The sequence below is a fragment of the Eptatretus burgeri genome, chromosome 16 (assembly GCF_056783735.1).
Source record: "Eptatretus burgeri isolate ZD-2024b chromosome 16, Ebu_testis_v1, whole genome shotgun sequence".
NCBI classification, from domain to species: Eukaryota; Metazoa; Chordata; class Myxini; order Myxiniformes; family Myxinidae; genus Eptatretus; species Eptatretus burgeri.
The window spans coordinates 12,493,795-12,520,773 of NC_140976.1; the positions used below are offsets into that span (position 1 = coordinate 12,493,795).

The following is a 26,979-nucleotide window of genomic DNA, read 5'->3' on the forward strand; positions in this document are numbered from 1 at the left end:
TCCTCTATTTACCCCACCAACACCCCTCACTCCTCTGACCTCAACCACCTCTGCCCAACATTACTCCTCCCTCTGTCTGCTCCTTGTGCCCTTATTTCCTCTCTCTCTCTCTCCCTTCCTCACCCTCCCCTCACGACTGAAATCCCTCCCTCTCTTCCCCTACCCCTTTGATCCGAATCCCTTACCTCCTTTATACCCTTCATTAACTTAATTCCTCACTCATTACTCCCTCTCCCTTCCTTCCCCTCCTCCTCCCCTCTTACTTCCTGCCACCTCCCTCTACCCATTACAAACTCCCTCTCCTTCCTTCCATCCCCCTCCCCTTCCAAACTTACCCTCCCATCTCCCCCTTCGCCCTCACCTCTGTCCATCACCTCCTCACACCTCTCTTACTCCGCCTCCTTCGATTATACCCTCCATTCCCCCTCCCCTTACTCCCTCTACCGACCACTCACTGAGGGGAAGTTGTGGGGGAGGGAGGAGAAGAGTTCATTGAATTTTTGAGCACAAACAACCAAACAAACATCAATTCAAATGGAGGTATTAAAATGACAAACAACAATTCCAAGCATTTCCCAACTGATTTTTACAAATTTGAAACAACTCTTAAAAGCTCCAAGATTCCTTCTACTCTCCAAAGAGACCTTTGTGCCATGAAGGTCACACATTATTTATATATATATATATATATATATATATATATATATATATATATATATATATATATATATATATATATATATATATATATATCGTAATACTTTACTGCAATGATTATCCTCAAAGGATAGTCACCTGTCTTGAAGATGATATTTTGAATTTTCAAGTTTCATGGAAAATCGAATCTCGTTTCATTCTGACTTTGTATCGGGAGTGCAATTGTGAACATCTTTAAACATGTCGAGTGTGCATGAGGCACACTTATTAGAGTTACAAATTAACATTTCCTTTTCCTTTAAAACTCTGGTGGGTTCCTTTTCCTTGCCAATAGTTCTTCCATTTTCTGGTGCACATCATGAGGTTGCTCCCATGGCTCTTTGTCATGAGTGACTTTCAATCCAAGATACACAATCAAATCAGAGTACTCCTCCATCTTTTTAAGTTCAGCTGCATATTTCTCTCTCACAAAGTGTTCACTCTGGGCATTAAAAGCTGAAATTTTAAAAGAAGAATAAAATATTCAACAATTACCCTGGGCTGCATTTGAAATATTTTTTCAGAGGTCGAGGTTTTCTCAATGGTTCTTGTGTTTTTTGCATGCTGAATTCAGAAATGTATCTAATTTCGCTCAATCAGGTCAAGTTTTTATGCTATCTCAATTTTAAGGAAAAAATCAATTTTTGTTTTTTTAATTAGCATTTTTTAAATTCAAAATCAGACTGACATTGACAGAAAATGTACAAACTATCTATCTATAATTCCAGCAGTGTGTGTGTGTGTGTGTGTGTGTGTGTGTGTGTGTGTGTGTGTGTGTGTGTGTGTGTGTGTGTGTGTGTGTGTGTGTGTGTGTGTGTGTGTGTGTGTGTGTGTGTGTGTGTGTGTTGTACACATACCTAAGTATGCACATACCTAAGTATGCACATACCTAAGTATGTCTGTCTGCGACCGCCGTTTCTCAACAACCGCCGGTCCGATCTGATTGAAACTTGCCAGGAATATTGCCGGGGACCCACGGATGTGCCTTTTCGAGGTTTGATATTAATCGGACGAGCGGTTCCCAAGTTACGCCATTTTATTGCTTTTTCAATGTTGTAAAGGTGTATATATCGCAGCTGAAGTGTCGTTCCAGCTTATCATGCCATTTTTCCCCAAAGATATCTCACAATAATGATAACAGCATAATAATAATAATAGCACAATAATTGGCAGTAATAAAAAGAATAACGTGATACAATGACCAATGTGTCAACCAATAACGACCTATATATTGTCTGTCAACCAAGAATGACCAATAACGTCTGTAAACCAATGACAGGACACGGTAGAATGACGTCACGAATGACGTCACAATATTTATTTTTTGTTTGCACGATTGACGTCAGAAGAAGGTGTGAGAGGGGGAAGAGAGGAGGGGGGAGAGGAGGGAGGGGAGGGGAGAGAGGGAGATAGAGAGGGGAGGGGCGTCAATTCAAGAGGGGCGAGAGAGGAGGGGTGCAAGAGAGAGGAGCGTCACAATTCTTCATTTGATATGACGTCACAATTGACGCTGGGGACCTAAGTATGTTTCCCAGGTGTTTCTCAAGTTATGGCCATTTATGATACGGTTGGTCCAATCTAATTGAAAAAAATGCCCCAATCCAGTCGTCGTTTACGAGAGCGAAGGAACGAAGCTGCACATACGGGCATGCACTAGTACATATAATGACACACAAGTACACTTAATGTGGAAGAAAGTGCCCTCTCAATTACTTTCATTTCAACTTCAGAAAAATATAGACAAGCCGGTAGGCGACATGGCTGCTCGCTCTCGATGGAAAGCTGGCCGACGCGACTATCCGATATTCATGTACATGTATCATTCAATTTAGCACAATAAATATAATTATCACAGCCCTCTTTGTTTGCGCCCAGAAACCCGCCTTGTGAAATTTCAGGCAGGTTTCCAAGGAGACTCTAACAAATGGCAGCCCTGGTAATTCCATTTATCTATTCGCTAAAGATTTTATTTTTTTATATGATGCTGTAAGACATTCTCCTGGGCACAAAAAAAACAGGTCCCTCGGAGGTATTGATTTTTTTTTTGTACAGTCCACAATAAGTGTACGATGTACGATAAAGTATTTTAGCTGTTGCTAAGCAACGGAGGTGTGCATAGCAACCATTCATTTGTGTGTACATGCTAGTAGCCACATTGTACACATTTCACCCAAGTTTCATCAAAATCAGACTCTCTCTTAGAGATATTCGCAATTAACCGTTTCTGAAATGTTCGACATGTACTCGCCCAAAACCTATCTCCTCCTACAAATATTTTTTGTTAGGGCTGCAAATTGGCATGAAGGGAGCTAGATAGATTGATTGCGCACAGAACTCTAAGCTTCGATTTTTTTTTGAATTTTTACCACTTTAAAGGGCCGTTGCTAGGGCCCGGGGTCCTATATTGAAAAGCACACGATTCCCAGAAATATTGGTCCTACCTACCAAACTTCATTGGAATCGGTTGAGTGGTTTAGCCCCTAGACTTGACCAAAGTTTCGCGGACAGACAGACAGATGGAAATGTCCAGAATAAGGGTGCTCTAAGAGCAGCCAATAAATCGTTGTTTCTGGCAACACCCAACTTCAGTCGCTCCAGCAGTCACTGTTTTCCTTCATCTTTTTAATGTTGAATTTCACATTAACGGTACTTGTGCATCATTTTATATATAGTTTGTACATTTTCTGTCAATGTAAGTCTGATTTTGAATTTAAAAAATGCTAATTAAAAAAACAAATTTTGATTATTTTTTTTCCTTAAAATTGAGATAGCATAAAAACTTGACCTGATTGAGCGAAATGAGATACATTTCTAAATTCAGCCTGCAAAAAACATAAGGACTGTTGAGAAAACCTTGACCTCTGAAATGACGCAGACCAGTGTTATCAATCATCATGGTACTTCTCAAAAGGCACACGACATCAGAGCAAGTCGATCAAATCGTGTACCCTGCTCTTTCCAGAATGTCGGTGCTGCCGGAGCAGTTTCTATGGCGATGGTTACTATCTCAGATGGGTCGCCACTCCAACACAGAAAGTCAGGGCACGAATTTGGAATTTGTTCAGGGTGCTGGTGGCAGCTCGCATACTCTTCATAAGACACCTTTGGATTTTTAATGTCCACCAACTAATGTCTGTTTAATGTCTATCTGAGGGACGACACACGTTGATGAATCGACCTGCCTGTGAAACACTGAGATGACGGTTTATAGCTGGCTTGGGATTCAAACCCAGGCTAGACATCTCAGAAGCGAGTGTGCGGACATCCATGCCAGCCCACTGTGGAAGCGACAAAGCCAAATTGAATGCATGCCAATGTGAATTTATGAGTTCCACATTCCAAAGACTACTACAGTTAACTTCAATGGCAATGGAACATGAGTAATTCCATTCCTTAAAACGGTTTATTTTGCCAGTTGCATAACCCGAGAATGCAGTTGTGGTTAGCACCTCAAGTGGGATCACATCCATGGTGAACCCTCCCACAAGCTGTTCCCAGGACATGATCCCATGTGCGGAACAAATACGATGTTCGTACCTTTCAAAGTGCAAGCCGTGTAGAGCAATGCAGATCGTTTGATGCTTACAAGTGGCAGTTTGGGCTTCACCGTGCCCACCAAGGTCAAAGCTTGAGTGAGAGCCTGTCCCACACTCTGAATACACATTGCAACAGCTTACATGACTGGACATGGGGTCCACAGATTTCAGCTTGGGTTGTCCCTTTGCAGTGCAAGCACTTACCTGCTCCAAATAGCCCAAAACTGGCAGAGCTGTTAAGACCAAGGGTTCTTTCTTGGGTGGAAGCTTTTTGGGAAGAGTTACACTGGAGTATACCTCTGGTAATCTGCAAAGAAAGTTGTTCACATCACATGTAAGTAATGAAAATAAATGGCAAATTACACAAAAGATTATGCAAGACTTGTTGGCGATTTAGTACACCTTAAAAATTTGTCCATTGCTTCTTCAGCATGACACATGTACACCTTGTTTCTGTATTTGACGGCATGGTGGATGTTTCCAGGAAGCAGACATTCTGTCCTTTGGAAAAAGAAAAAACAAGACGTGTGTGAAGCGTTAAATCCATCGATAAAAACAGAAAGCAAAGGTGCTCCCTTTCTGTGAACAGCACCACTTACCTTTCCTTCCCATCTCTGTAAGTGACGGGACAAAAGCCGTCCAGTTCCACATCCGTTTTGAGCAAATGGAGAGCTTTCGTTACCTCCAGATGCGCTGGCAATAAATCCGCTGGCGGAAGACGACGTAAAATATCTGCTGAAGTGTATGCTTCTGGTTCAGTGAGAAACATCTATCCAGAAACAGAACAAAGACAACCGTGGATCAGTTGTGGTAAAGGGCAAGATAACCCGTAAAAACAAGGAACCGAGTTCTTGTGCAAAGACAACGTACAGTGGGTGGTCCATTGGGTTTTTATAAAACTAAAAGGTTTCATACGAGTTCATTCAAATTAATGGCCAGATGGCACTTAAAGTTCGGTCCCTGGATTTGAATCTGCATGGAATTTGATTACCAAAAACTATCCAGTGTTTAGCAAGTGTGAACTGATCAAAACTGCAAGTTTTATCAACTGAGAGGTAATAGGTATGGGAACGTTGAGCAATGTAAAGGTGACGTTTCAGGAATCGCCTTTTGTTCAAACCAGGCTATGTTGTGGGCCTCATCCTATTCCTAATCTTCTTCAACGATCTCTCTGACGGAAAAATCCTTTCATCTATTTGATGATGATTCCATCCTGTGCGGTAACATACAATCCTCATTCTTCAGACAGACAAAGACTGCAGCCTCTTAACTCTTCAGACCTCGATGGAATCGAAAGGTCGTCAAACACTTGGAATACGTCTTTCAATCCTGACAAATCTCACTCTTTCACCATCTCTTTCTGAACGGAGGGAACAGCAACCCCTCCCTCCCCCCCATCTACTTTCTTAACAATCCTCTTGAGAAAGTTCAGTCAGTCAAACTCTTGGGTCTTTACAAGCCATGATCTTTCTTTGGCAAACCACATTTCAAAGTTGGCCTCCAAATCCAGTCACCGGCTGGGCATCCTTCGTCATACAACATCCTTGGCACGCCTGAACTCCAATCCACCGACAGGGCCTTCATCCATAGCTTAATGGAGCACTGCTCTCTTCCTCCTTAGGGCTGCCACTCAGGTTTCTGCATGGCAACAGGATCTAGCAGTAACCCCCTCGCAGTCAAACTTGTCCACCCCCGACCCCACATTCTTCCCCACATGCATTACTTGTCAAAGTCTCGTCTCCCTCTATGTTGTTGCTCAACCCCGCGATTGGTGTTTCTCTCACTCTGTCTCGTTTCTCTCTGTCTCTCTCTCTCATGTGATGTTATGTTTCAACTATCTCAGTTTCAAAGTTGGCAGCCAAAGCTGACTGTGGACTGGGCATCCTCTGTCGTACAAGATCCTTCCTTGGCATACCTGAATGCCTATCCATCTGCAAGGCTTTCATCCCCAGCTTGATGGAGTACTGCTCACCCCTCTGGAGTGGCTTCCCTGCCCCACATCTTGCTCAGGTTGACGCTGTGGAAACAAAGGCCTTTAAGATTATTGGAATTTCCCGTGATGAAGCTGAGTCTATTGGCCTATCACTTCACCATCGCAGACAAGTGGGTGGTCTCTGTCTTCTACCACCTCTCTTCTGGTGTTGCACCCTCTGGTCTTTCCATGCTTTGTCCAGCCCAACCCCTCCCACTGTTCTGCAGGACACACACGGTCCACGGTTAACCCCCTTCTGGTCAAACGACCGAAATCCAGGATCACGGCTCACCTCCACTCATTCGTTCCCCTTTTTGTGGAACCAACCTCCACATCCTCTTCAATCTAATTCTTCTTTCCAGGTCTTCAAGACAGTTATTCCTCACCATCTCAGATCTCCCCAATCCAAAAACATGATATTTTCTACCCTCGTTCACCCCCACCCCCTCACCCCAATCCCTCCTTTCAAATTTCCAGTTTTCCCTCCTGAGAGTTTCCATCTGTGTCCATCTTGCCCACCCCATACGTCCTCTCCCCATCCATGCATCCTTTTCCTTGTCCACCCCATGCATCCTCTCCTGCTCCACATTCATCCCCACACCCATTGTTTGTTGAAGTCTGCCTCTATCTATCTTGGCCTTCAACTCCATTGCTGGCGTTTTCCCCCTTTTCTCTGCAGTTCCTTTTCTCCTGTTGTGACCTGGTCCGTTCAATGTACTAATACAAGCTCTTCCACAAGTCTCAACTATGTATACAAAAATATACATATGTGCATGGCTCACAAAGTGGGTTCATGTACTGTTACACAAAGGGCAAAAAAAACTTTAGGGAAACATGAAATGCAACCCATTATGTTAATCTGCATGTATTCAAATAGCTAAATCTAAATTTTTAGACCTGCAGCACGTCCGCTTTTAAAGTTACCACTGAATATATACAACACTGTAAATACACGTTCGAATTTCGAGCTTGGCGTCAGTGGAATCAGAATCAGCGGAATCAGTACGGAATCAGATGAAAAAAAACAACGTAAATATTATATTTTGGGATAAGAAACAGATAATTTTTACTCTGCCTTTTTAAACAGGCTCAATATGTGACAGGAAAAATAAAAAAACAACACATTTTGAGAGAGTCCGATGTTATAAATTACGAAGAAAACACAGACGAGTTCAGGAGCAAAGAAAGCCACACTTGTAAGCGAAAAATAACGTTAAAATCGAATCTATTTCTTTCGAACTTTTGAAAATAATCACTTTAAACATGAAAATAAAAACAATTCTTAACTCTCGGATCTTCACGAAGCACCAAAAAAATTCTGGCGTTGGTTAAAATGAAGAATTGAATTATCAGACAAATGCGAGTCACCTCATTTGGCTCGGCGTCCTCATGCTGGATTCGTACATTACGGCTCTCGCAAAGACACGGACACGAAGACAAACGCTGCGCTCGACGGCGAATGGAAATGTGCTGACACGCTTGCAAGTACCTATTATATCCATCAATCGGGGAAGTTTGCAAGACGGCAAGATTTTCTAATGCTAGCGTTATTTGCGTCCGACGAGAGATGATGATTCGTACATAACGGGACTGACACGAAAATCAAGATGGGATTACTTGCGGTCCGAATTATATTTTTCTGATCACAATTTTGATCTATATTTTTCTGCCATTAGATTCCGTCATATTTCCAAGAAATTAAGGATTTGGAATAAATATCATAAGAAAAACATTATCAACACTGGACTCCTTATTTTTCTCGATGCAGTGGACACGAAGCGTTATGTACGAATCAATTATTTCATCAGATAGGGCAGATGCCAGAAAACCCGAATAGGGAGACAGAACATTGTCAAAACATAAAAGAGACACCAAAGTTCACATTCTGAGTCACCACACTCAAAATAACTGTCACATAAGAAACGTACAGTAAAATAAAAAATTTTACCAATCAAACTGTAACGTTTCTTAGGCTAAAATACCCATATTCTGTTGCTTTAATTCATCTTGAATAAAACAGGGAAATGGAGAGTTTGATATTGCCGGTTTCTACAGGTTCCCCAAGATGTCCACTTTCATTTCTGACCATTGATGGTTTGTCTAAATACCTCATAATAATTTTATGTGGAATTTCCCACAGCATACATACCACAGCATACCCACTTTGTGAGCCATGCACACACATATATATATATATATATATATATATATATATATATATATATATATATATATATATATATATATATATATATATATATAAACATGCTTCACACAACATTACAAAACCAACAGCCTCAACACCACATTACAAAGTCATTGTCAACAATGACAAAAATGATAAAAGTGAATTTCCAAGAATGTGCAACTGTAGCACATTCCCCACAACGGTGGGCCGAGGAGGGTACTCCCACTTGGAGGCGGTGAACACACCTTTGTCAATCCTCAGTTGATAAACCTCTCATTGAAACGATCTTCAGACGAACATTAGCATCGAGAATTCCTTTGTCTCGGGTGATTAAAGATGATCTTGGATTCACAAAAGCTTGAGCAACTCGAATGTTTCCACTCGTGACATCAAGACTGTCATCTCATTTCAACTGAGCCAGCAGGTGATTCAAAATCATTCATAAAAATGGATACAACCTGATACGTTTGGCATGCATCATGATTCAGCCCTTTTATGTACGAACAATTTGATCTCTTGATGATGATGATGATGATGGTACAAGCTTACCTGCAATGCCTCCTGAGATGCCATTTTGTAGAAATGCCCTTTAAACTCGGCAACAAAGCGCATCGAGGGACCGGGCGTGCAGACGAGTTGTCCGTGCAGGGCCAGAGAGACAGGGCAGTACGAGCCAAATTGTCCGAGCCTCGCTTCGCACTCCTCAGCGGTCAAACACAGTCCGAAAACACAAGCTGCCCACCCTGGTCACAAAAAATCACCATGTTTGAGTACAACAAAAGGATACTGTATAACTGATGTCGACACAACAATCGAGCAAGAATGAAATCAATGCAAATAGTATTTTGTTGGTGCAAGCTCAAAAGCTGGTCCAAGGTTAAACAAAAAAGGATTCATTAATGACTTGAAGATATCTTACCGTGGTTCAAGTTTTCCACGTAAACCTGTAACTGACTCGCAGCATTCATGAGAACAACCAGGACGTGTTCCCATACCCACCATTTGCTCCGTCCTGCATCGATCTCTTGCCAATTCTGAAAGCGATGTTCACACGAGTCTCGGATTGACGCCATGTGTTCGCTGTACCACATGCTCTTCAACGCCAAGATCTCCGGACCTTCATTGTCAGGATGGAGCCTGTTTGTTCAAACAAAAGGAGTGTGCAGCTCATTCAGACCGAGTTGTAAATATTCTCAACGAGGACACTCGGTAGATCGAATACCTCCACCATGTAATGCCTGATCCACGAGAACATATCGAGCCCAATACATGTTTGAAATATCATCCTATATATCGTTATTGGCCCAATCTCTCAATGGTGAAGAATCACTTAATGAAATTAAATAATTATCGTATCCAGATTTGGATTCAGATCTTCACCAAAATCGAAATAATTCGTCCTTGCCACAAACACAGTGTCGACCAAGTGTTATCCGAATCCGTCCACGACTATTTGAGATATCGTGCTATATATAGTTTTTGGCTTTTCTCTCAATGGTGAAGAATCACTTAACAATTTCTGGTAGTCGGATCCGGATGTTCACCAAAATCGGATCAGTTCTTCCTTGTGACACACCCAATGTATCCAGCAAGTTTCATCCGAATCCGTCCACAAGTTTTTGAGATATATTGCACACAAACAGAAACAGGTGAAAACATAACCACCTCTACCTTCGGTGGCAGAGGTAACCAGCAAATACCACCCGTCGCTTCGCTGAAGGAGGGAGAGAGAAAGAGAGAGGGAGGAGGGGGAAGAGGGAGAGAGAGGAGGGTGAAAGCAAAGGTACCCATAGTTTCCAGGCAACACCAGGTCGCTCCCTTCTCCCACCCCTTACCCTCCCTCCTCACCCCACCCTTTCCCCTCCCTCATCTCACCTCGACAGTTTTCCTCACTCTTCCCACCTCACCCCCCCTTCTTCCTAACACCCTATCCCCTCCCTCATCCCACCTTTACTATTTCCCTCCCTCTTCCCACCTCATCCCTCCTTCCAGATTCCCACTCCAACTCATTCCCCTCCCTTTGGACTCCCAACCCACCCCTTCCCCTCCCTCCTGCCACCTCCACCCTTTCCCTCCCTCCTCCACCCTCTCATAAAGATACACGGAGTTGCCGGGCAAACCCAGATCCCTCCTCCCACCGCTTCCCCGCTTCCTTCCACCCCACCCATTCCCTCCCTCCTCTCACAGAGGTACCCGACGCTGCCCAGGATCTAACATACATCTATTGGACTACTACAATTAAGCATGTATTTTGAGAAAAAAAAAAACTTTATTTATCAAACTCCAAAATATTGAACATAAATAACAACAAAATTTAACATATTATTGTAATGCTTTTGGGGAGATAATATTGAATGTTTTTCCATCAAGGGCCAGAACATGTAAATTGTTTGGTGTTCCAACTCTCGAGCAGCCCACATACATGTAGTGGACAAAAAAGTGGAAACAACAATGTAAAGTCATTTAATAGGACATTGGGCCACCATGTGTGGCCAGTACGGCCTGTATGCTCCGTTACATAGAGTCCACCAGCATCTGGAATTCTGCAAGAGGAATGCGGCACCATTCTTCCACGAGAATGTCAATCAACTCACACCTGTTTGACGGAGGTGGAAAACGCTGTCTCAGGCAATGTTCCACAATATCCCGAAAATGCTTGATTGGATTGAGATCTGGTGACGGTGAAGGCCATGACATTTGGATAACATCAGTGTCATGCTCATCAAACCATTGCGCGTCCACACATGCTCTGTGGATGGGGGCGTTATCATCCTGGAAGACACACCTCCCAGCAGGAAAGAAATGCTGCAACATGGGGTGAAGATGATCACTCAGTACCATTAAGTCATGATTGGCATTGACCTTGTCTTCCAAGGGAATGACAACACCCAAAACATGCCAGGAAAATGCACCACACAACATTAAAGAACCATTAGAACCCTTCACTGTTTGAACCAATCACTCAAGGTTGTAGAGTTCTCCAGGTTGGCACCACACTTGCACTCATCCGTTTATCGAGAACATGGTGAAGGAAGATTCATCTGACCGTATCACATTCCTCCACTGCTTGATTGTCCGTTGCCTGTGTTCTTTGCACCACTGGACTCGCAAACGTGCATTGCCAGGTGTGACGAGCGGTTTGTGCACTGCAACCCGACCGTGGTATCCCGCTCTGTGGAATTCTTGGCAGATCGTTTTTTTAATGAAACTGGCTGTTCGTGCCCCAGGTTGAAATTTGCAGTCAATTGATCTGCAGTTGCTCACCTGCTTTGCCGTGCATTTCAAATTAATGCACGAATATCATAATCCTAGAGTACGTGCTTCTGCCCACTGTTACCCTTTGCTGATGTCTTTCCCTTGAAGTTCCATGCCGACATCACCATAGACACCGTTGCTCGTGAAACATCAGCAAGTTGAGCTGTCTTTGTCACTTAAACTCCTGCCAAACGTGCCCCAACAATCACCCCTCTTAAAAAGTCACTGAGGTCTCCTCTTGCAGTCATGCTAACCATAATTATACACAACCAGGCCTATGCAGCGTTTTTACACATTACCTTAAGCATGTTGGGATGTCATTTGCTTAAGTAACGCATGGGCCACACCTGTGTGGAAGCCATTTCTTACAATATACTTGGTGTCCCTCATTTACCCAGGTGTTTCCATTTTTTTTTGTCCACTACCTGTATAGTTGACCATGCAAGTAAGATATTTGATCTGTTTTGTTGGCGGACAATCAAAATGCACTCGTTTAAATAACGAAATAGCTATATGGATGAAAATTGCTTGTTTTAACTTTTTCGCAGAGTGGATATTTCGAGATGTCAGTGAAGGTTGTAACCTTTTTTTTTCTACAATCTTTTCTTTCACCCTTGAAAGTTATATTGTAAGATGAGCAGTACAATTACCTTGAAAGTGATGGATAGTTTGTGTTTGTACTATTTTGATGAGTGCATTTAAGGGTCACATGACTCCTTCTTCACCTGTCTAACCGATCATTGGAAGTTATTTTTCACATCTGATACCATATTTGACGATTTGAGCTCACCATCCCACCAATTATATCAGTATCTGGGGTGAAATCCGAAAAATTGAGGCTTTTTTAAAACCTTTGAATATGGAGGAGGTGGGAGCATAGCCTTCCTTAAATAAATATGCTTATTTGCTTAGTTATGAGAATGGGTAATTCCTTAAAATTTTCAGATTTCACTCCATATTTTGACAGTTATTTAAACCACCAGCTCCGATCTTCGAATGAGACGACAGATTTTGATTATATACTGTCGGACCACACTATTTGCAGACCTCACGGTTTATGAAATGCGACCCGCTTCGACATTTTGCGGCCCTGTGCTTCATATATTTTCAGTGTTATCAATTCATCCAACTTTATATTACTGACAAATCAATGCTGTGCTGGGAAACCGCCATCCTTCTCTTCAATGCCTGGGCATCCAGCTGCAGCTCGATCACTTTGAGAGGGATTATACCGTGAGCAACCATCAGGTTGAACTGCTTGAGGGTCATCGGGTAACCATCGACAATATACCTGAAAATACAGTTCATTGGCAATTGTTAAACACTTCTCTTTCAATGTAAAGCCATTTCTGGATTGATTGTAAAATCTTTCATTTTGTTTCATTAAAGATTTATCACTCACCCCCGAGTTTGGCAAATCACATCCAACAGAGCGACCTTGATAGCTTGGATCACGAGAACATCTGGCAACGTTTGGCCCCGATGGAGGTACCATTTTATTTCACTTGCTAGGGTCGAATTTCTCGCATTGTCCACCACGGCACAAACCGAGTCTTCGGCGGAAATTTTCCGCAGCCCATAATCTCGCGCTAGCCGAGTGGCGACTGACAAGGCAGATAGTAAAACATGTCCACAAATCATCATCAAAATGAAAAAAAAATAGAGAGCATCCTGGCCTATTTGGCATCCCGATCTGAGCACTATGCTGGATTTCTTTCTCATGTACTTCCACAAGAACGAGGGTCATGGACAAGGAAGATGACGGGATATAATCACAGCAACTCTTGGACATTAAGCGAGAGAATGAGTGAAGAAGTGAAGGGGGTGGTGATGGAAAGGGAGCCAGGTTGTGGAGAGAGAGGAGGGGTGGTGGGAATGGAGAGAGTTGGGAATTGGAAACACTGAAAGTAAGAGGGTAGGGTTAGGAAGGGTTCATAAAGATAATTGGTCAGGATGGAGGATGATACGAGGTGGTGGTACACTGCCTCCTTGATGAAATCCCTGGAGAGAAGAGGAGGAACGAACGGCCACTGGATGGCAGTTCCACAGACGGGAGAAGTGAGGAACAAACATTTTTGCTTTGCAAACACACCTGTTGTTTTTCCTGACTTGGGTGGACCGAGAATCACCACGGTAACTGGCACCAACAAACGAGGTTTGGCTTGGTTCACATAACGAATGGTATTGGCTCGAAATTGTTCACAGGTTTCTTTTGTCGAAAGGAAGTAAATGAAATGACGATGAAGGACAGGAAAAACGGGGCCCAGACTTGATTGCAAGCGTGGGACAATCTCTCCTTGAAAAACCTGTTTGTGGCAGAAAAACGACATCAAGAAATACATTTCTCTGAGTGATGGTCCCATTGAATTTCCTTGCAAAGAGGTCAGTCGTAATGTTCTTACCTTCACAGGATCTCTCATCCCGAAAGAGCTGAGGAATCTGTAAGAGTTTTGGAGCATTTTGAAAGCAAGTGTTTCGTGTACAATGCTACATGACTCAAAAAGGTTTTCCCGGTCTTCTTTCAAGTGCTTGAAATTTTTATAAAGCTCATGTTGACAGACCTTTGCTTTCTGGCTTCCATCAACACTTATCACTGGTATTCTCATCTCTTCCAGTTGAGTCTGAACAACAACAAAAACAACAACAACAACAACAAAGATCACATCAAACATGAGCTGCAATGAGGATGAGGCTCTGTCCTTTCATTGGTGAAAAGCAACCCAAATGGCTTCACACGTTCAATGATAATTTTTTCCGGTTTTTTGGTATACATGATCGAGGCTCATGGAAGAGCGAGATCAGAATGGAAGGGGAAAAAATGGAAAGGGGGAAAACACTGACAGTGGAGTAGAAATGAGAGTGAGATCAAGGGGAGGCTGTTAGACATGTGCGAAAGACACATGGGGATGAACAAGCTGAATGAAAACAGGAGGAAGAGGAAAGTGGGGATGAAACAGAAAATGGACAAACACACCAACAACAAGAGGTAAGGGAGAGGGGGGAAATCAAAATAACCTGGAAAAGGGGAGTGTTTGGGAATAGGGTCACTTGGGGTAGAAGAGATCATGAGTATGCATGATGACCTGAGGTAGTCGTGACCAGCTGTCTTGGAGCCCGAGAGGGGGGGGGGGGTGAGAGAATGGGACTGAAAATAACAGATTGGGGAAGTTGGTTCCAAAAGGTGAGAGAAAAGAGGAACAAATGAGTGGAGGTGAGCAGTGAGCCTGCATTAGTGGAGCAGCAGGGGCCACCAAAAGAGGGAGATACCCACACCAGCAGTACCACATTTTCTAATGTGGTTATGATTGACCACCTACTATCCCTGTACATGAAAACCAATGATGCCATTTTGGGAAATGGTGGCATTCTGAGAAATAGGCCAATTAAGGTCGTTGACCCCTGAATTTGGCAATATTTACTAAAACGGCTATAGTTTTTATAATTTTCATGTTACAATACCTTGATATACATCAAGCTGATCCTAAGACAATAGGCTATAACATGCAATAACAAAAAAGAACATGTGGCTGAAAATATTAAGTACAGAACCAATTTTATTACAAATTTTGCCCCAAAAATCCAAATTTTCATATACTTTTGGCATCACTCATCACATGCATAATATAAAAGTATCAAATATTAAGCATTAAAAAGTTTCTCTGGAGTCTGCTGCAATTATTCATACTAGTACGTGCCCGTAAAAAAAAATAAATAAATAAATATTCCAACCGCGAACAAGAAACAACAACCACACAGGCCGTTTCTTCGCTCTCGCGTGCCCGTACGTGTGTGGCCCGGAAGTTCGCATATCACAGTTACGATGATTCACAATTTAGGTTTTAATGGCCAATTATTCAGTTAGCGCCAACGTATTTTACCTTTTTGCAATGTTGTCGCAAGGAAAAACAAAAAGAGAAGAGAGTAGAGAAAAAAAAATTACTTCCTGGTTCGGAGCACACCAGCACTCTGATGTTACCGAAATTTATGCACCGTCTAATATGAAAACGATAACTTGGGGTATTGTGTTTATCTATAAATGCGCATAAGAAATCAAGAAATTATTAGAATACACGAAGTCATCACTCTCTGGAAGCCCGTACGTTGTAACCTGTAATGGGGAACGCGGCTGAGCTTCCCTTCCCCATCGGCCACGCCCATGCAACAACGTGTCTTGTCATTGGTTTGGTAAATAAATGGCCATAACTTGGGAACCACTTGTCCGATTAATATCAAACGTTGAAAAGGCACATCCTCAGGTCCCCAGCAATATACCTGGCAAGTTTCAATTAGATTAGACCAGCGGTTGTCGAGAAACAGCGGTCACACACACACACACACACACACACACACACACACACACACACACACACACACACACACACACACACACACACACACACACACACACACACACACACACACACACACACACAGCTGGAATTATAGATAGAGATAATACATTGTATTATCTTAAGTGTAAATCACATTTTCATCACATTTTGTCCAAGATGCCTGAAAATACCTGAAAATGGTATTATTCAGCACTCATGGCATATGACCATTAACTTCATTAATTTCATATTTATTAAGAGAAAAATTTGTTTCAAATATTATATTGTCATAAGGAATTATATTTGTTGATGAGTATATCAACAACACACAAGGATGGATCCAGGATTTGTGTAAATGGGGGGGGGGGGTACAAATTCTTATATACTATAAATATTTTTAAAATGGTAATTCTTCAATGTACTTTGTTGAAAATAAATTTAAAATAAATATTGAGGTCTATAATGGCTGTTTGTACAAACTCTCCACTTTTGGCATCAAATGCAATCTTTCTAACAAAATTATCAGTTACTAAGATAAATGCCAGGAAACTGTCAACATTATTGTTACATATTATGTTGATATCTAGTCTGCATCCGAGTCTGAATTATCACTGTAAAATGCAGAGAGAGTAAAGGGATTTGAACATGATTTGTCCCCTCCATCCACCAAGGCTTCACAGGTGCATGCTGCTGTGCATGGTTGGCCACTCTCCAAGCAAGAACACTCCACTGCACAGGTATTGGGTTGACAGTCACACACAAGGTCATTTAACAACTCTGGAGCAGCTGGCGATTGACTAATCATGTGAGGCTGGAGACCAGTGCCACCTGGGCTGTGTTCGAAGCCATATGCTGTTGCATCAGGTAAGGTTGGAGAAGGGTAAGCAGCTTGTCTCCATATTAACAGCTGATAAGCAGAGCGAAGTAGATGCAGACTTAAAGCGTCTTCTGTTGGTGGTAGTTTCTTTCCCTGGATGTTCCTCTGTCCAGTTGTCTGACACCTCAGGGCATTCAATGACATGCAGTTTGTCTTGCCATACATGTAGCCAGCAAACTTTGTGGCTGCCATTTCTATCTCCTTTGAAATGTTTTGCTCATCAGATCCGAGCAGACCAAGAGTCTGGAACAATGCTATCATCGACCATTGATGATGTCAAATCTGTCTTCAAACTTGTCTCTTCATCCTCAGCTACTTCCCTCAAAACTTTTGACATCTCATATGCCTTTTGCAAAGCATCTCCTACTGTTGTCTTTGAAGAACAAACAAGATCTGACTTGCCTGGTTGTGGCATGAATGCAACGTCTGGCCACTCTTTTATAAGTTGTCTTTTGAGATTATAGGATGTGTATGAACCTGGATGGTCCACTCCCTCTTCAGCAAGGATCTCCAAGAACTGCTTTCTCAAGGTGCTCAGGAAGAATATTTGTCTATGTTCAATGATGGGTGATGAAAACTCACTGATCAGTCTCCTCACTGATGTACTGTGTGCAGCAATTGTTGCTTTCTGTTCTGACTTGCAGTGATAGAGCGACCACTGATATAGTTGATGTAGCATGACTTTTGTCTGTCGTAATGAGCCTCAATGGCAACCAGACCACCATTGGGTACACACTGAAGTCTGGTTATCATGTCATCATCTTGCTTAGCCTTTGCAGCTTGAAGAACTCGGGTGTACATGTTGGGATGCTCAGGGTCATCTTTCACAGATGACTCTACCATGGACCAAGATAATCGGTGCTTTGAGCTGCAAGGATCACTACAGATGAAACAGCGAGATTTCCAGTCAAACTTCACAACTGATGCCTTGGATCTTGTAAAGCGGTTGGCACACCCACCACTTGCACCATCACCATTACCACCACCATCCAAAACTACATCAGAGTTATCAACTGTTTTAATAGCTCTTCTGATGTGATGTTGGCTTACATATTGTTGTGGTTGACGAAATTCGCAAACCACCATTCAGGTCCCGTAGGTGAGATATCTCTGTAAGTATATGCGTAGTTACCCCAAACCCGTTGTTTAGAGGGAATAAATGTCATTCATTCGGGCTGCGACCCTTTTAGATAGCCGTTTTTCTTTTACTATCTTTATTTTGGACCAACCGCCATTACTACCACCACAACCACCACCAACCGCATCTCGACAACCACAGCCACCTTCTCTAGAACCGCCTTCACAACATCCACCTTCTCCACAAGCGCTTTCACACAACAACCACCAACCGCAACGCCGCTTCACAACAACAACAACGCCAACAGCCACGACCTTTACCGTCACATCTCGCTCTCGCAACCATCGCATCACCGCCATTCCCGCGCCGCTTGTGGGCACCGATACTGGACTCGTACAGGGCGTGCACCGAGCAGCGGGTGCAAAAACACCAGCCTTTCCGAGAAATCGGATCAAGAATGATTCACGCCCACTTCTGTTCCGTCCTATCAGCAAGCGTGGGGCGATTTGGCCCCGCCTCCAGGCGCGTGGGAGTATAATCGCTATATGCAGATTCGCGGATCAAGAATGATTCACGCCCACTTTTCCTCTGTCCAATGGGGAGCGTGGCTCCGCCCCCGAGCCATTCCTGATCCAAAAATCTGCATATGGTTTCTCCTGTCGCACTATAAAGCGCCGAGCGCGGAGCAAAAAGAGTCAGAAAAAGAGTTTCTGAATAGCAGTTGGAGGGAGTTGAGAAGAGGAGGCAGTTGGAAGGAGTTGAGAAAGAGTTGAGAAGAGGAAAGAGTTGGAGAGTTGTGGCGGCGGCGAAAGTAGTCGAGAGAGTGTCTGTCGGGGTCCGGAGAGGCTGGAGAAGCCAAGAATCTTTGTGGAGGTCGGCGCTCGTGTCAGAATCGGGGAGCTGCGGAGAGGGGAGGCCGGTAACGCGACCGAGGTCGCAGTGGAGTCGCTCGTCGCGGGACCCAAGCCAGCCAGATATCCTCATTCCCCCGAGCATCAACAACCCCCTCCTGTTTCCCCCCCGCGCTGAAATAGTGTGAGAAGGGGGCCCCGTTCCCACCCCATTCCAGGCAGTGCCAGCGAGGCCCACGGAGTCGGGGCGCCGCCGCCATTTTGCGGCTCATCACCAGACGGGTAGGCTCGACGCGGTCTCGGCCCCAGGCCCGTCTGCCCCCTCATCGTTGAGGGTGGCCCCTTCCTTTTTCTTTTGCTTTGAGTATGTGTGTTGTCGGCGCCGTCTGTGAAGTAAAACTGTATAAGTATTGCCGTGTGCTCGGTAGTCGGTAGTAGATCTGCATTGTGTTTCTTTTGTTGCATTTGCTTTTTGTGCAGAATTGTCGTGTTACTTTTACATTTGCTTTTGGTGTATAATTGTATATGTGTGCTTTCCGTTTGCTGCGGAATAAATGTGCTTTATGTTGAACTGTTTCTCCCGTTTCGCTTCGTCTTTTCTTTTATTGAATCTCCATCTTACTTCACGTAAAGGGTTGGTCGTGGGCTAAATACGCCCAATAATTAATCGAACCGTCGAGGTTGACGATAACACCGCTCGGTTATCCCGATAGTACGGAACGGGTCGCTTAAAGTGGCCCGTGTCCGAAGTCGACCTGCGGCGAGGTGCGATCGCCCGGTCTACCCTCCGTGTGGGTACTTAGGTAGGTCGAATTTGGCGAACAACCCTATCCCACGCGGGGGGCCGATTGGCACGATCGTGGTGAGGCCGAAAGGCCCACCCGTGACTAGTTCCCGGCGTTAGTCCGAGAGGGTCACGACGGGATTGTCCGTCCGGTGGGCGACGTGCCGCGATTCGAGTTACGTGGCCGCCAGCACGCCGGCGGGCGCGAATCCGCAACACTGGTGTCAGGAGTGGGATACAAACCCATCCCCCTCCTCGCGGCACTGGTGTCGGAGAGCGGGAAAACGGGCTCTCCTGTCTCCAACTAAATTCACGGGAATCGGTCCAGGGGTGAGAGCAGCGACCCCCGATTCCCTCCAAATTACAAGCGATTTAAATTAACCCTTTACGAGAAATAAGATGGCGTCTCAAGGCGAGCGGGAGCCGGGGGTATTAGAAATGGATTTAGAATGTGTAGAATCCATGGTCCAGGATGAAAACCCCGTGCAGGAAATGTTGGTTGTGCAGGAACACGAACTCCCCCAACTGAACCCAGAGCCCGAAATGGGTGTGGCGGCGGCCGCAGTGTATGACACCTCCCCTCCCCCTCTCCACCAAAACCTCCCGATCCTTGCCGAATCGGCTCACCCAAGCGCACCCGACATGGCCCAGCTATGCGCCATGCTGGCGGCAATGACAGCGAGGATGGATACAAACACAAATGAAATGAAAAACGAAATAAAAGGCATGAACAAACAAATGAACGAAGTGAAAAGTGTGGTGGAGTCTGCGGGCCTACGGGGAAGGGCATGGTGATGATGCATGATGGGCGTGATGATGGGAGGAGTGGTCGTGGTGGTTTATAACGGCTCGGGCGGCTGGCTGCTGGCTGTTGCTTTGATGAAAAGGATTTTGTGCAGAAAAGACACTTATCAATGTTAATGGTATCTTCTCCCTGAGCTTTCTTGGCAATGGGAGCAGTGTCAAATTCTGCATCCATATTGTAATAATAGACTGTTCAGTAATGTTGAAGTAATCTTGAGTACACTAAAACAAAATGTGGATCTGCCTGCAAGTGTAAAAAAATATTGGTCACCAATAGTTTGGCAGAATAAGTCTATTTAATCCTCTAAATTGAAAATAATTCAATGTAAATTCATAAGTATTTTAGATCTACGGATAAACCCTATTCGTAGGACTTTATTCTTTTAGGGGGGTTATTTTTCACAACACCATGCACCTTACATAAAATTTATGCAGTAATGACTTCCATTTTAGAAACATTCTCATGACAATACTAGTGTTACGGTTGTGGAAATTCGCATTACACCATAAAGGGCCCTCAGGTGAGATATTTCTGTAAGTACTTGTGTAGTTAGCCCAAACCCGTTGTATAGAGGGAATTTATGTGATTCATCCGGGCTGCAACGCTTTGAGTTAGCCATTTTTTCTTTTCTGTCGCTATTTTGAACCAACCGCCATCACACAACAACCACCTTAACCACCACGCCAGCCATGGTCACCAACTACAACCACGCTCCAACGCGCAGACAACAACCACAATGCCAACCCTCACCACAGAAGACCCTCCACCACCTTCGCCTTTACCTTCACGAATCCATCCCACATCATCGCTTCCATGGCCATTCCCGCACCACCTGTGAACACTGAACGTCGGGCTGTCTCGGGCCCGTTTGGCAATTGGTGCCGAACGCACCGAGCCACGAGCGCGAATGTCGGCCTTTCTGAGGGGAAAATTCGGATCAGAAACACTTCACGCCCACTTCTCCTCCGTCCAATTGGCGAGCGCGGGGCGGCTTGGCCCCGCCTCCAAGCGTGTGTATGTGAAGTCCGTATATGCAAATTTTAGTATCAGGAGAGGTTCACGCCCATTTTTGCCCGACCAATGGCTGACCGGGGGCGGCGTGGCCCCGCCTCCAATCGCGTTCTGATCCTAAAATTTGCATATTGGCTACTCCTGCCGCCTATAAAAAGGCGAGCGCAAGGCGAATTGGAAGAGAGTTGGGTGTTGAAGTTGCTTGGAGAGTGTCGTCGAGAGGTTGCTCTTGGGGGACAAGGAGCGTGCGTTGGCGGAGTGGAGTCGAGTGCGCGCGGTGGAACTGCAAGCAAGGGAGCTCGGGTCCGAGGCAGGAAGGACAGCGGTCGTTGACGAGGTTGCGGTGTGGGGATCGCTCGTCTCGTCGCGGGACCCAAGCCAGCCAGCCACTCCCCTCCCCCAGGGCATCAAAAATTCCCCCTTTCCCCCACGCTGAGATAGTGCAAAAAGGGGGCCCCGTTCACACCCCACCCCAAACATGGTGCCAACGAAACCCGCTAAGGGGCACGGAGTCGGGGCACAGCGGCGCGGCCACATTTGCGGCTTGCCCGCCAACGCGTCACAAGGACGCGGGTAAGACCTCCCTGGTCTCACGGACCTGGCCGCTCCTCTAGGTCACGCGCACATTTGGCCTAAGGGCCCGTCTGCCTCCTTGTCTGTGAGGGTGGCTTCTTTCCTTTGCTTTTGTGTAAATGTGTGTTGGTGCCGTCTGTGAAGTAAAACTGTATAAGTGTTGCCGTGCGTGCGCATAGTCGGTTTTAGCTCTTACATTTGCTTTATGTGCATTTAGATTCTGTATGGCTGTATATACGTGCTTTTCGTGTGCCGGGAAATAAAATGCTTGCTTGTTGAACTGTGCCCGTTTCGCTTTGTCTTTTCTCTATTGACCCTCCATCTTGCATCACGTAAGGGGTTCGTAGTGGGTGCAACATCCTGGTAATTAATCTGAACCGTCCAGGTCGACGATAACACCGCTCGGTTATCCCGATAGTATGGAACGGGCCACCCAAGCGGCTCGTGTCCGGAGTCGACCTGCGGCAAGGTACGATCGCCCGGTTTACCATCCGCGTGGGTACTTAGGTAGGTCGAGTTTGGCGAACAACCCTATCCTACGCGGGTGGCCGATTGGCACGATTGTGGTGAGGTCGAAAGGCCCACCCGTGACTAGCTCCCGGCGTTGGTCCGAGAGCGTCACGACAGAATTGTCCGTCCGGTGGGCGACATACCGCGATTCGAGTTACGCGGCCGTTCGCACGCCGGCGGGCGCAAATTCGCAACACTATTTAATCCCAGCTCAACAGCCTGTAGGAAAAACATTCAGTATACCACATGTTTTTCCATCAGAAAATTTGCTACATGGTAATATATCTTCATCACAAGACTATTCATAATTTAAAAAAAAAGAAACAAATATTTTCATACTTACATTTTAACAGAGAAGAGGGTGTCACGTAAAACATGCTGCAGTATGTGTAGTCTATCGCATCTGTTCAAGTGTGACTGACCTAATTTCATATGCATTGTAAACTCATGGCTGATGAGTGCTATTTATAGCAGTGCCACATGTGGGGACCATCTCAGGAATGTAGGGGTCATCTCAAGATTATTGTGGCATATGGGATAATCTTATATAATCCAATATTCTTTGTCGGGGCATTATTTTAGGGTTGGTTCAGGGTTTAGTGGTGGCACTTTTTTTTAGTGCATATGTATTTAGTGATCGAGGAAGGGGGAGGGGGTGTTAGTACATAAGTATTTGTAACCCCACCCCTTCCAAAAATTCTGGATCTATTCTTGTGTGTTATTGATATACTCATCAACAATTATAATTCCTTACAACAATATATTATTTCAAAGACATTTCATATGAAATTAATGGTCATTTGCCATGAGTGTTGAATAATACCATTTTCAGGTATTTTCAGACATCTTGGACAACATGTGATGAAAATATGATTTACCTTTAAGATAATAGAATATATTATATATGAATAATTGCAGCAGACCCGAGAAACTTTTTAATGCTTAATATTTGATACTTTTATATTATGCATGTGCTGAGTGATGCTAAAAGTATTTGAAAAATGCGAAAATTTGGATTTTGGGGCAAAATTTGTAATAAAATTGGTTCTGCACTTACAATTATCAGCCACATGTTTTTTTTTGTAATTGCATGTTATAGCCTATTGTCTTAGGATCAGTTTGATGTACATCAAGGTATTGTAACATGAAAATTTTATGAACTATAGCCGTTTTAGTAAATATTGCCAAATTCAGGGGTCAACGACCTTAATTGACCTATTTCTCAGAATGCCACCATTTCCCAGACTGGCATCATTGGTTTTCATGTACAGGGATAGTAGGTGGTCAATAATAACCACATTAGAAAATGTGGTACTGCTGGTGTGGGTATCTCACTAAATAAGCCTCTTTTCTGGCCCCTGCTGCTCCACTATATGTATTTTGGGAGTTTAACGAGAAAAGGGTTACTGTCAGACCATGTGTACCCAATAGAAACCTGGGAGGATCAGAGTCGAGAGAGGGCAGGGGGTGCAATACCAAAAAGAGGAGGTACAATGCTGTCGCGGTTTTATAAACCGCATGCTGAGATTAAAACGCACACACCACGCAGACTTTAGAATAGTTATTTCTGCAATGAACGTTAACAATAGCGCCTCTCCGAAAGGGGTTATTATGTAATTCAATACGTTAGGTTGGGTCGTTCACATCCCCTCTCAACCTGTTGGGATAATAGATATATCAGCGCGTGATGACGTGTGCCATGACTGCAGTCATCACGTCCGGCGTGCGTGTTTTACTGCTATGGCGTTCAGCATGTGCGACTAACACCCGCATTGTGGAACGTGCGCCAAATTCTCCCATTCCCCTTTATTTTTTAAAGCACCATAAAGTCCTCGTTTGTCTGTTCGTCTGTATGGACGTCTACCCTGTAATGTAATTTATTGCAGTCTACCCCTGTACTGTATCCCTGTTCATTTCCCTAATCCCTGTTCATTCCCCTCCACCTGAACACGACCGAAAAACGGACCAGGACACAATCCAGCCTCCCTGAATAATTGCCCCGTTCCCTGGCTTGGTGCCGTAGACATTTTTGGATGTGTGAGGTTCGTCCAAGGGGCATGGGGGTCAAAAGGGATTCCCCCCATGCTAAGTGTGAAGCTCTGCTCCCGACGACAGCCGAAGGACCAAGTGATTGAATATCCAGCTGGGCAGCAGAATGGGCGGAGCTGCGGGGGGGGGGGGACCCTCCGATGGCTGAGGCATGAGGTCGGCTCCTAAGATCTGTCGTGGCCCAATCGCTGGCCCCAGGCCACCTCGGAAGATCTGGTGTGTGGCTCATTGGCCCCGCTTGCCCCAGCGGCTATAAAGCTGCACTCGGCACCTGGTTATCTCTCTTTTTTGCCTCAAGCTCTCTCAGTCTCAGTCCTGGTCGTCCGTCTCTGTCTCTGTCTGTCTCTGTCTCTGTCTCTGTCTCTCTCTCGCTATCTTAGTCCTGGTTGTCACATGCATCATATCACTCTGGAAAATCCTCTTTATCTCTTTGCTAATGACTCCACCCTCTGCTGTGACATCCCTCATCCTTCTGACAGGCAGGCTACAGCGTCTTCCCCTTCTTCTTCTTTCGGCTGCTCCCGTTTGGGGTCGCCATAGCGGATCATCCGTTATGATCGGCCTAATTATTTGGCACAGGTTTTACGCCCGATGCCCTTCCTGACGCAACCCTGGTCGCCTCTTACGACACAAGGATATGGTACACGGATTCTAACTGGGGCATACACCGGGCCCAGTACACTGGTACTCACTTCGCCGACCTCGGAAGGATGACAGGCTGAGTCAACCTCCTGGTGTGTATTAATTCAAGCGGCCAACGGGGCTTGAACTCAGGACCTTTTTGGATCCCAAGCCGCTACCCGAACCACTACGCCAACACCAGGCTATGAGTCTTCCCTCTCAGGCTTGACAGTCTTCCCTCTCTTCACACCTTGACAAAATCACAAACTGGTCAAACACTTGGAATATGTCTCAATCATGAGAAATCCCACACTTTCTCTCTCTGAAAGGACCATACTGCAAACCCTCCCATCTACTTTCTCAACAAACCTCTCGAAGAAGTTGAGTCACTCAAACTCTAAGGTCTCACTCTCAGGCATGACCTCTCTTGGACAAACAACATTTCAACGTTGGCCTCCAAAGGCAGCCACTGATTGGGCACTGGGCATCCTTCGTCATGCAAAGTCGTTCCTTGGCACACCTGAGCTCCTTTCGACCTCCAACAAATTCATCCACAGCTTTATGGAATACTGTGTTCCCTTCGGGGCTAGTCCCCCGTTTGCTGAGCTTGACGCCATGGAAACCAATGCCTTCAAGATAATTGGAATTTCCTGCGCTGAAACTGAGTCGAAAGGCCAATCACTTCACCATCGCGGACAGGTCGATAATCTTTCTGTCTTCTGCCTCCTTTCTGGTGTTGCACCGTCTGCGTTCTCCTCTATCTGCGCTTTGTCCTCCACCCCAACCTCCAGTTATCTGCATGTCGCACAAGGTCCTCCAGCAACTCCCTTTTAGTGAAACTAACAAAATCCAGAACCACTGCTCACCTCCTCTCATTTGTTCCTCTCCCCCCCCCCCTCCCCACATGTGGAACAAACTTCCACATTCTCTTCAATCTCATTCTTCCCTCCAGGTCTTCAAGACAGCTGTTCATCACCATCTCAGATCATCCCCCATCCAAAACCATGATCTTTTCTACACCTAATAAACCATCCACCACCTCTCCCAAAATTGTGCTTCTGTATCCATCTTGTCCATCCCTTGCATTCTCCCCTGCTCTCCCCCCTCATCGTTACCTGCATCGATTCCTTGTTTGTCCGTCTCCATCTATTCCCCCTCCCCTTTCTGCTGTTCCTTTTGTTATTTTGCATCCTGATCCGTTCTGTGTTCTCACTCTTTCATGAGCTTTGACGACAGTACGTATCCAAAAAAAAGAAATTCGTCCATGGCACACCTGTCTACCAAACTTCGTCTCAATCCATCCATAGCTTTTTGAGATATTCTGCTCACAGACAGACAACAGTGATGAAAACATAACCTCTGTCCACCTTCGGTGGTGGAGGTAGTAATCTCTAACTGCAAGTAATAAAGTGATTGAACTTGATCATCGTTAACCAACGACTGAAGCGATCTCAAAAGTCCAAGAGATGATCCACTTTTGTCTACATTCAGAACTTGTGTTAAATGGTAGATTCAAACAGCACATTGTTCTCTTACATCTCTCGAGTACTCTTCCATAAATTATGTATTACGAGCAGAGTACCCGCCCCAGTGCTTCCACTCAGGTGGAAGTGAATTTCCCGAGAACTTGAACAAAACTCCCCTAAATTTCCCTCGATGTTCCATATTTTAATATTTTATTTCCCTTAATAGAAATGAAATGTTATACATGAAACAAGTTTAATTAAATCGCATGATAACTCAATAATACTTCGCCTCGGTACGGTTTGCCTCTACCTCGACCTCTAAAAAGGTGGGAAATACAAATGTCCGCTTCATGCGCACACTGAAGGGGAACGGTCT

The 26,979-nt window shown here is 44.7% G+C and overlaps 1 protein-coding gene across 7 annotated transcripts in view; it reads right to left on the reverse strand.

The window, feature by feature from the left end:
• Window positions 1–6: 6 nt before the first annotated feature.
• The window catches only part of AK9 (adenylate kinase 9), a 115,099-nt gene continuing 88,126 nt past the window's right edge, over window positions 7–26,979 (reverse strand). For 6 of the 7 annotated variants that reach the window (XM_085859490.1, XM_085859488.1, XM_085859492.1 and 3 more), the window contains 11 exons: window positions 14,050–14,268; window positions 13,740–13,953; window positions 13,050–13,251; window positions 12,792–12,938; window positions 9,312–9,529; window positions 8,942–9,135; window positions 4,832–5,001; window positions 4,635–4,733; window positions 4,437–4,539; window positions 4,234–4,348; window positions 7–1,152 (listed from right to left, as the gene is read on the reverse strand). In XM_085859490.1, coding sequence (XP_085715616.1) covers window positions 956–1,152; window positions 4,234–4,348; window positions 4,437–4,539; window positions 4,635–4,733; window positions 4,832–5,001; window positions 8,942–9,135; window positions 9,312–9,529; window positions 12,792–12,938; window positions 13,050–13,251; window positions 13,740–13,953; window positions 14,050–14,268 — 1,878 coding nt within the window. In that variant the 3' untranslated portion in view covers window positions 7–955. Of the gene's footprint in view, window positions 3,975–4,233; window positions 4,349–4,436; window positions 4,540–4,634; window positions 4,734–4,831; window positions 5,002–8,941; window positions 9,136–9,311; window positions 9,530–12,791; window positions 12,939–13,049; window positions 13,252–13,739; window positions 13,954–14,049; window positions 14,269–26,979 lie in introns of all 7 variants that reach the window. The other variant, XM_085859491.1, reaches the window with a different exon arrangement.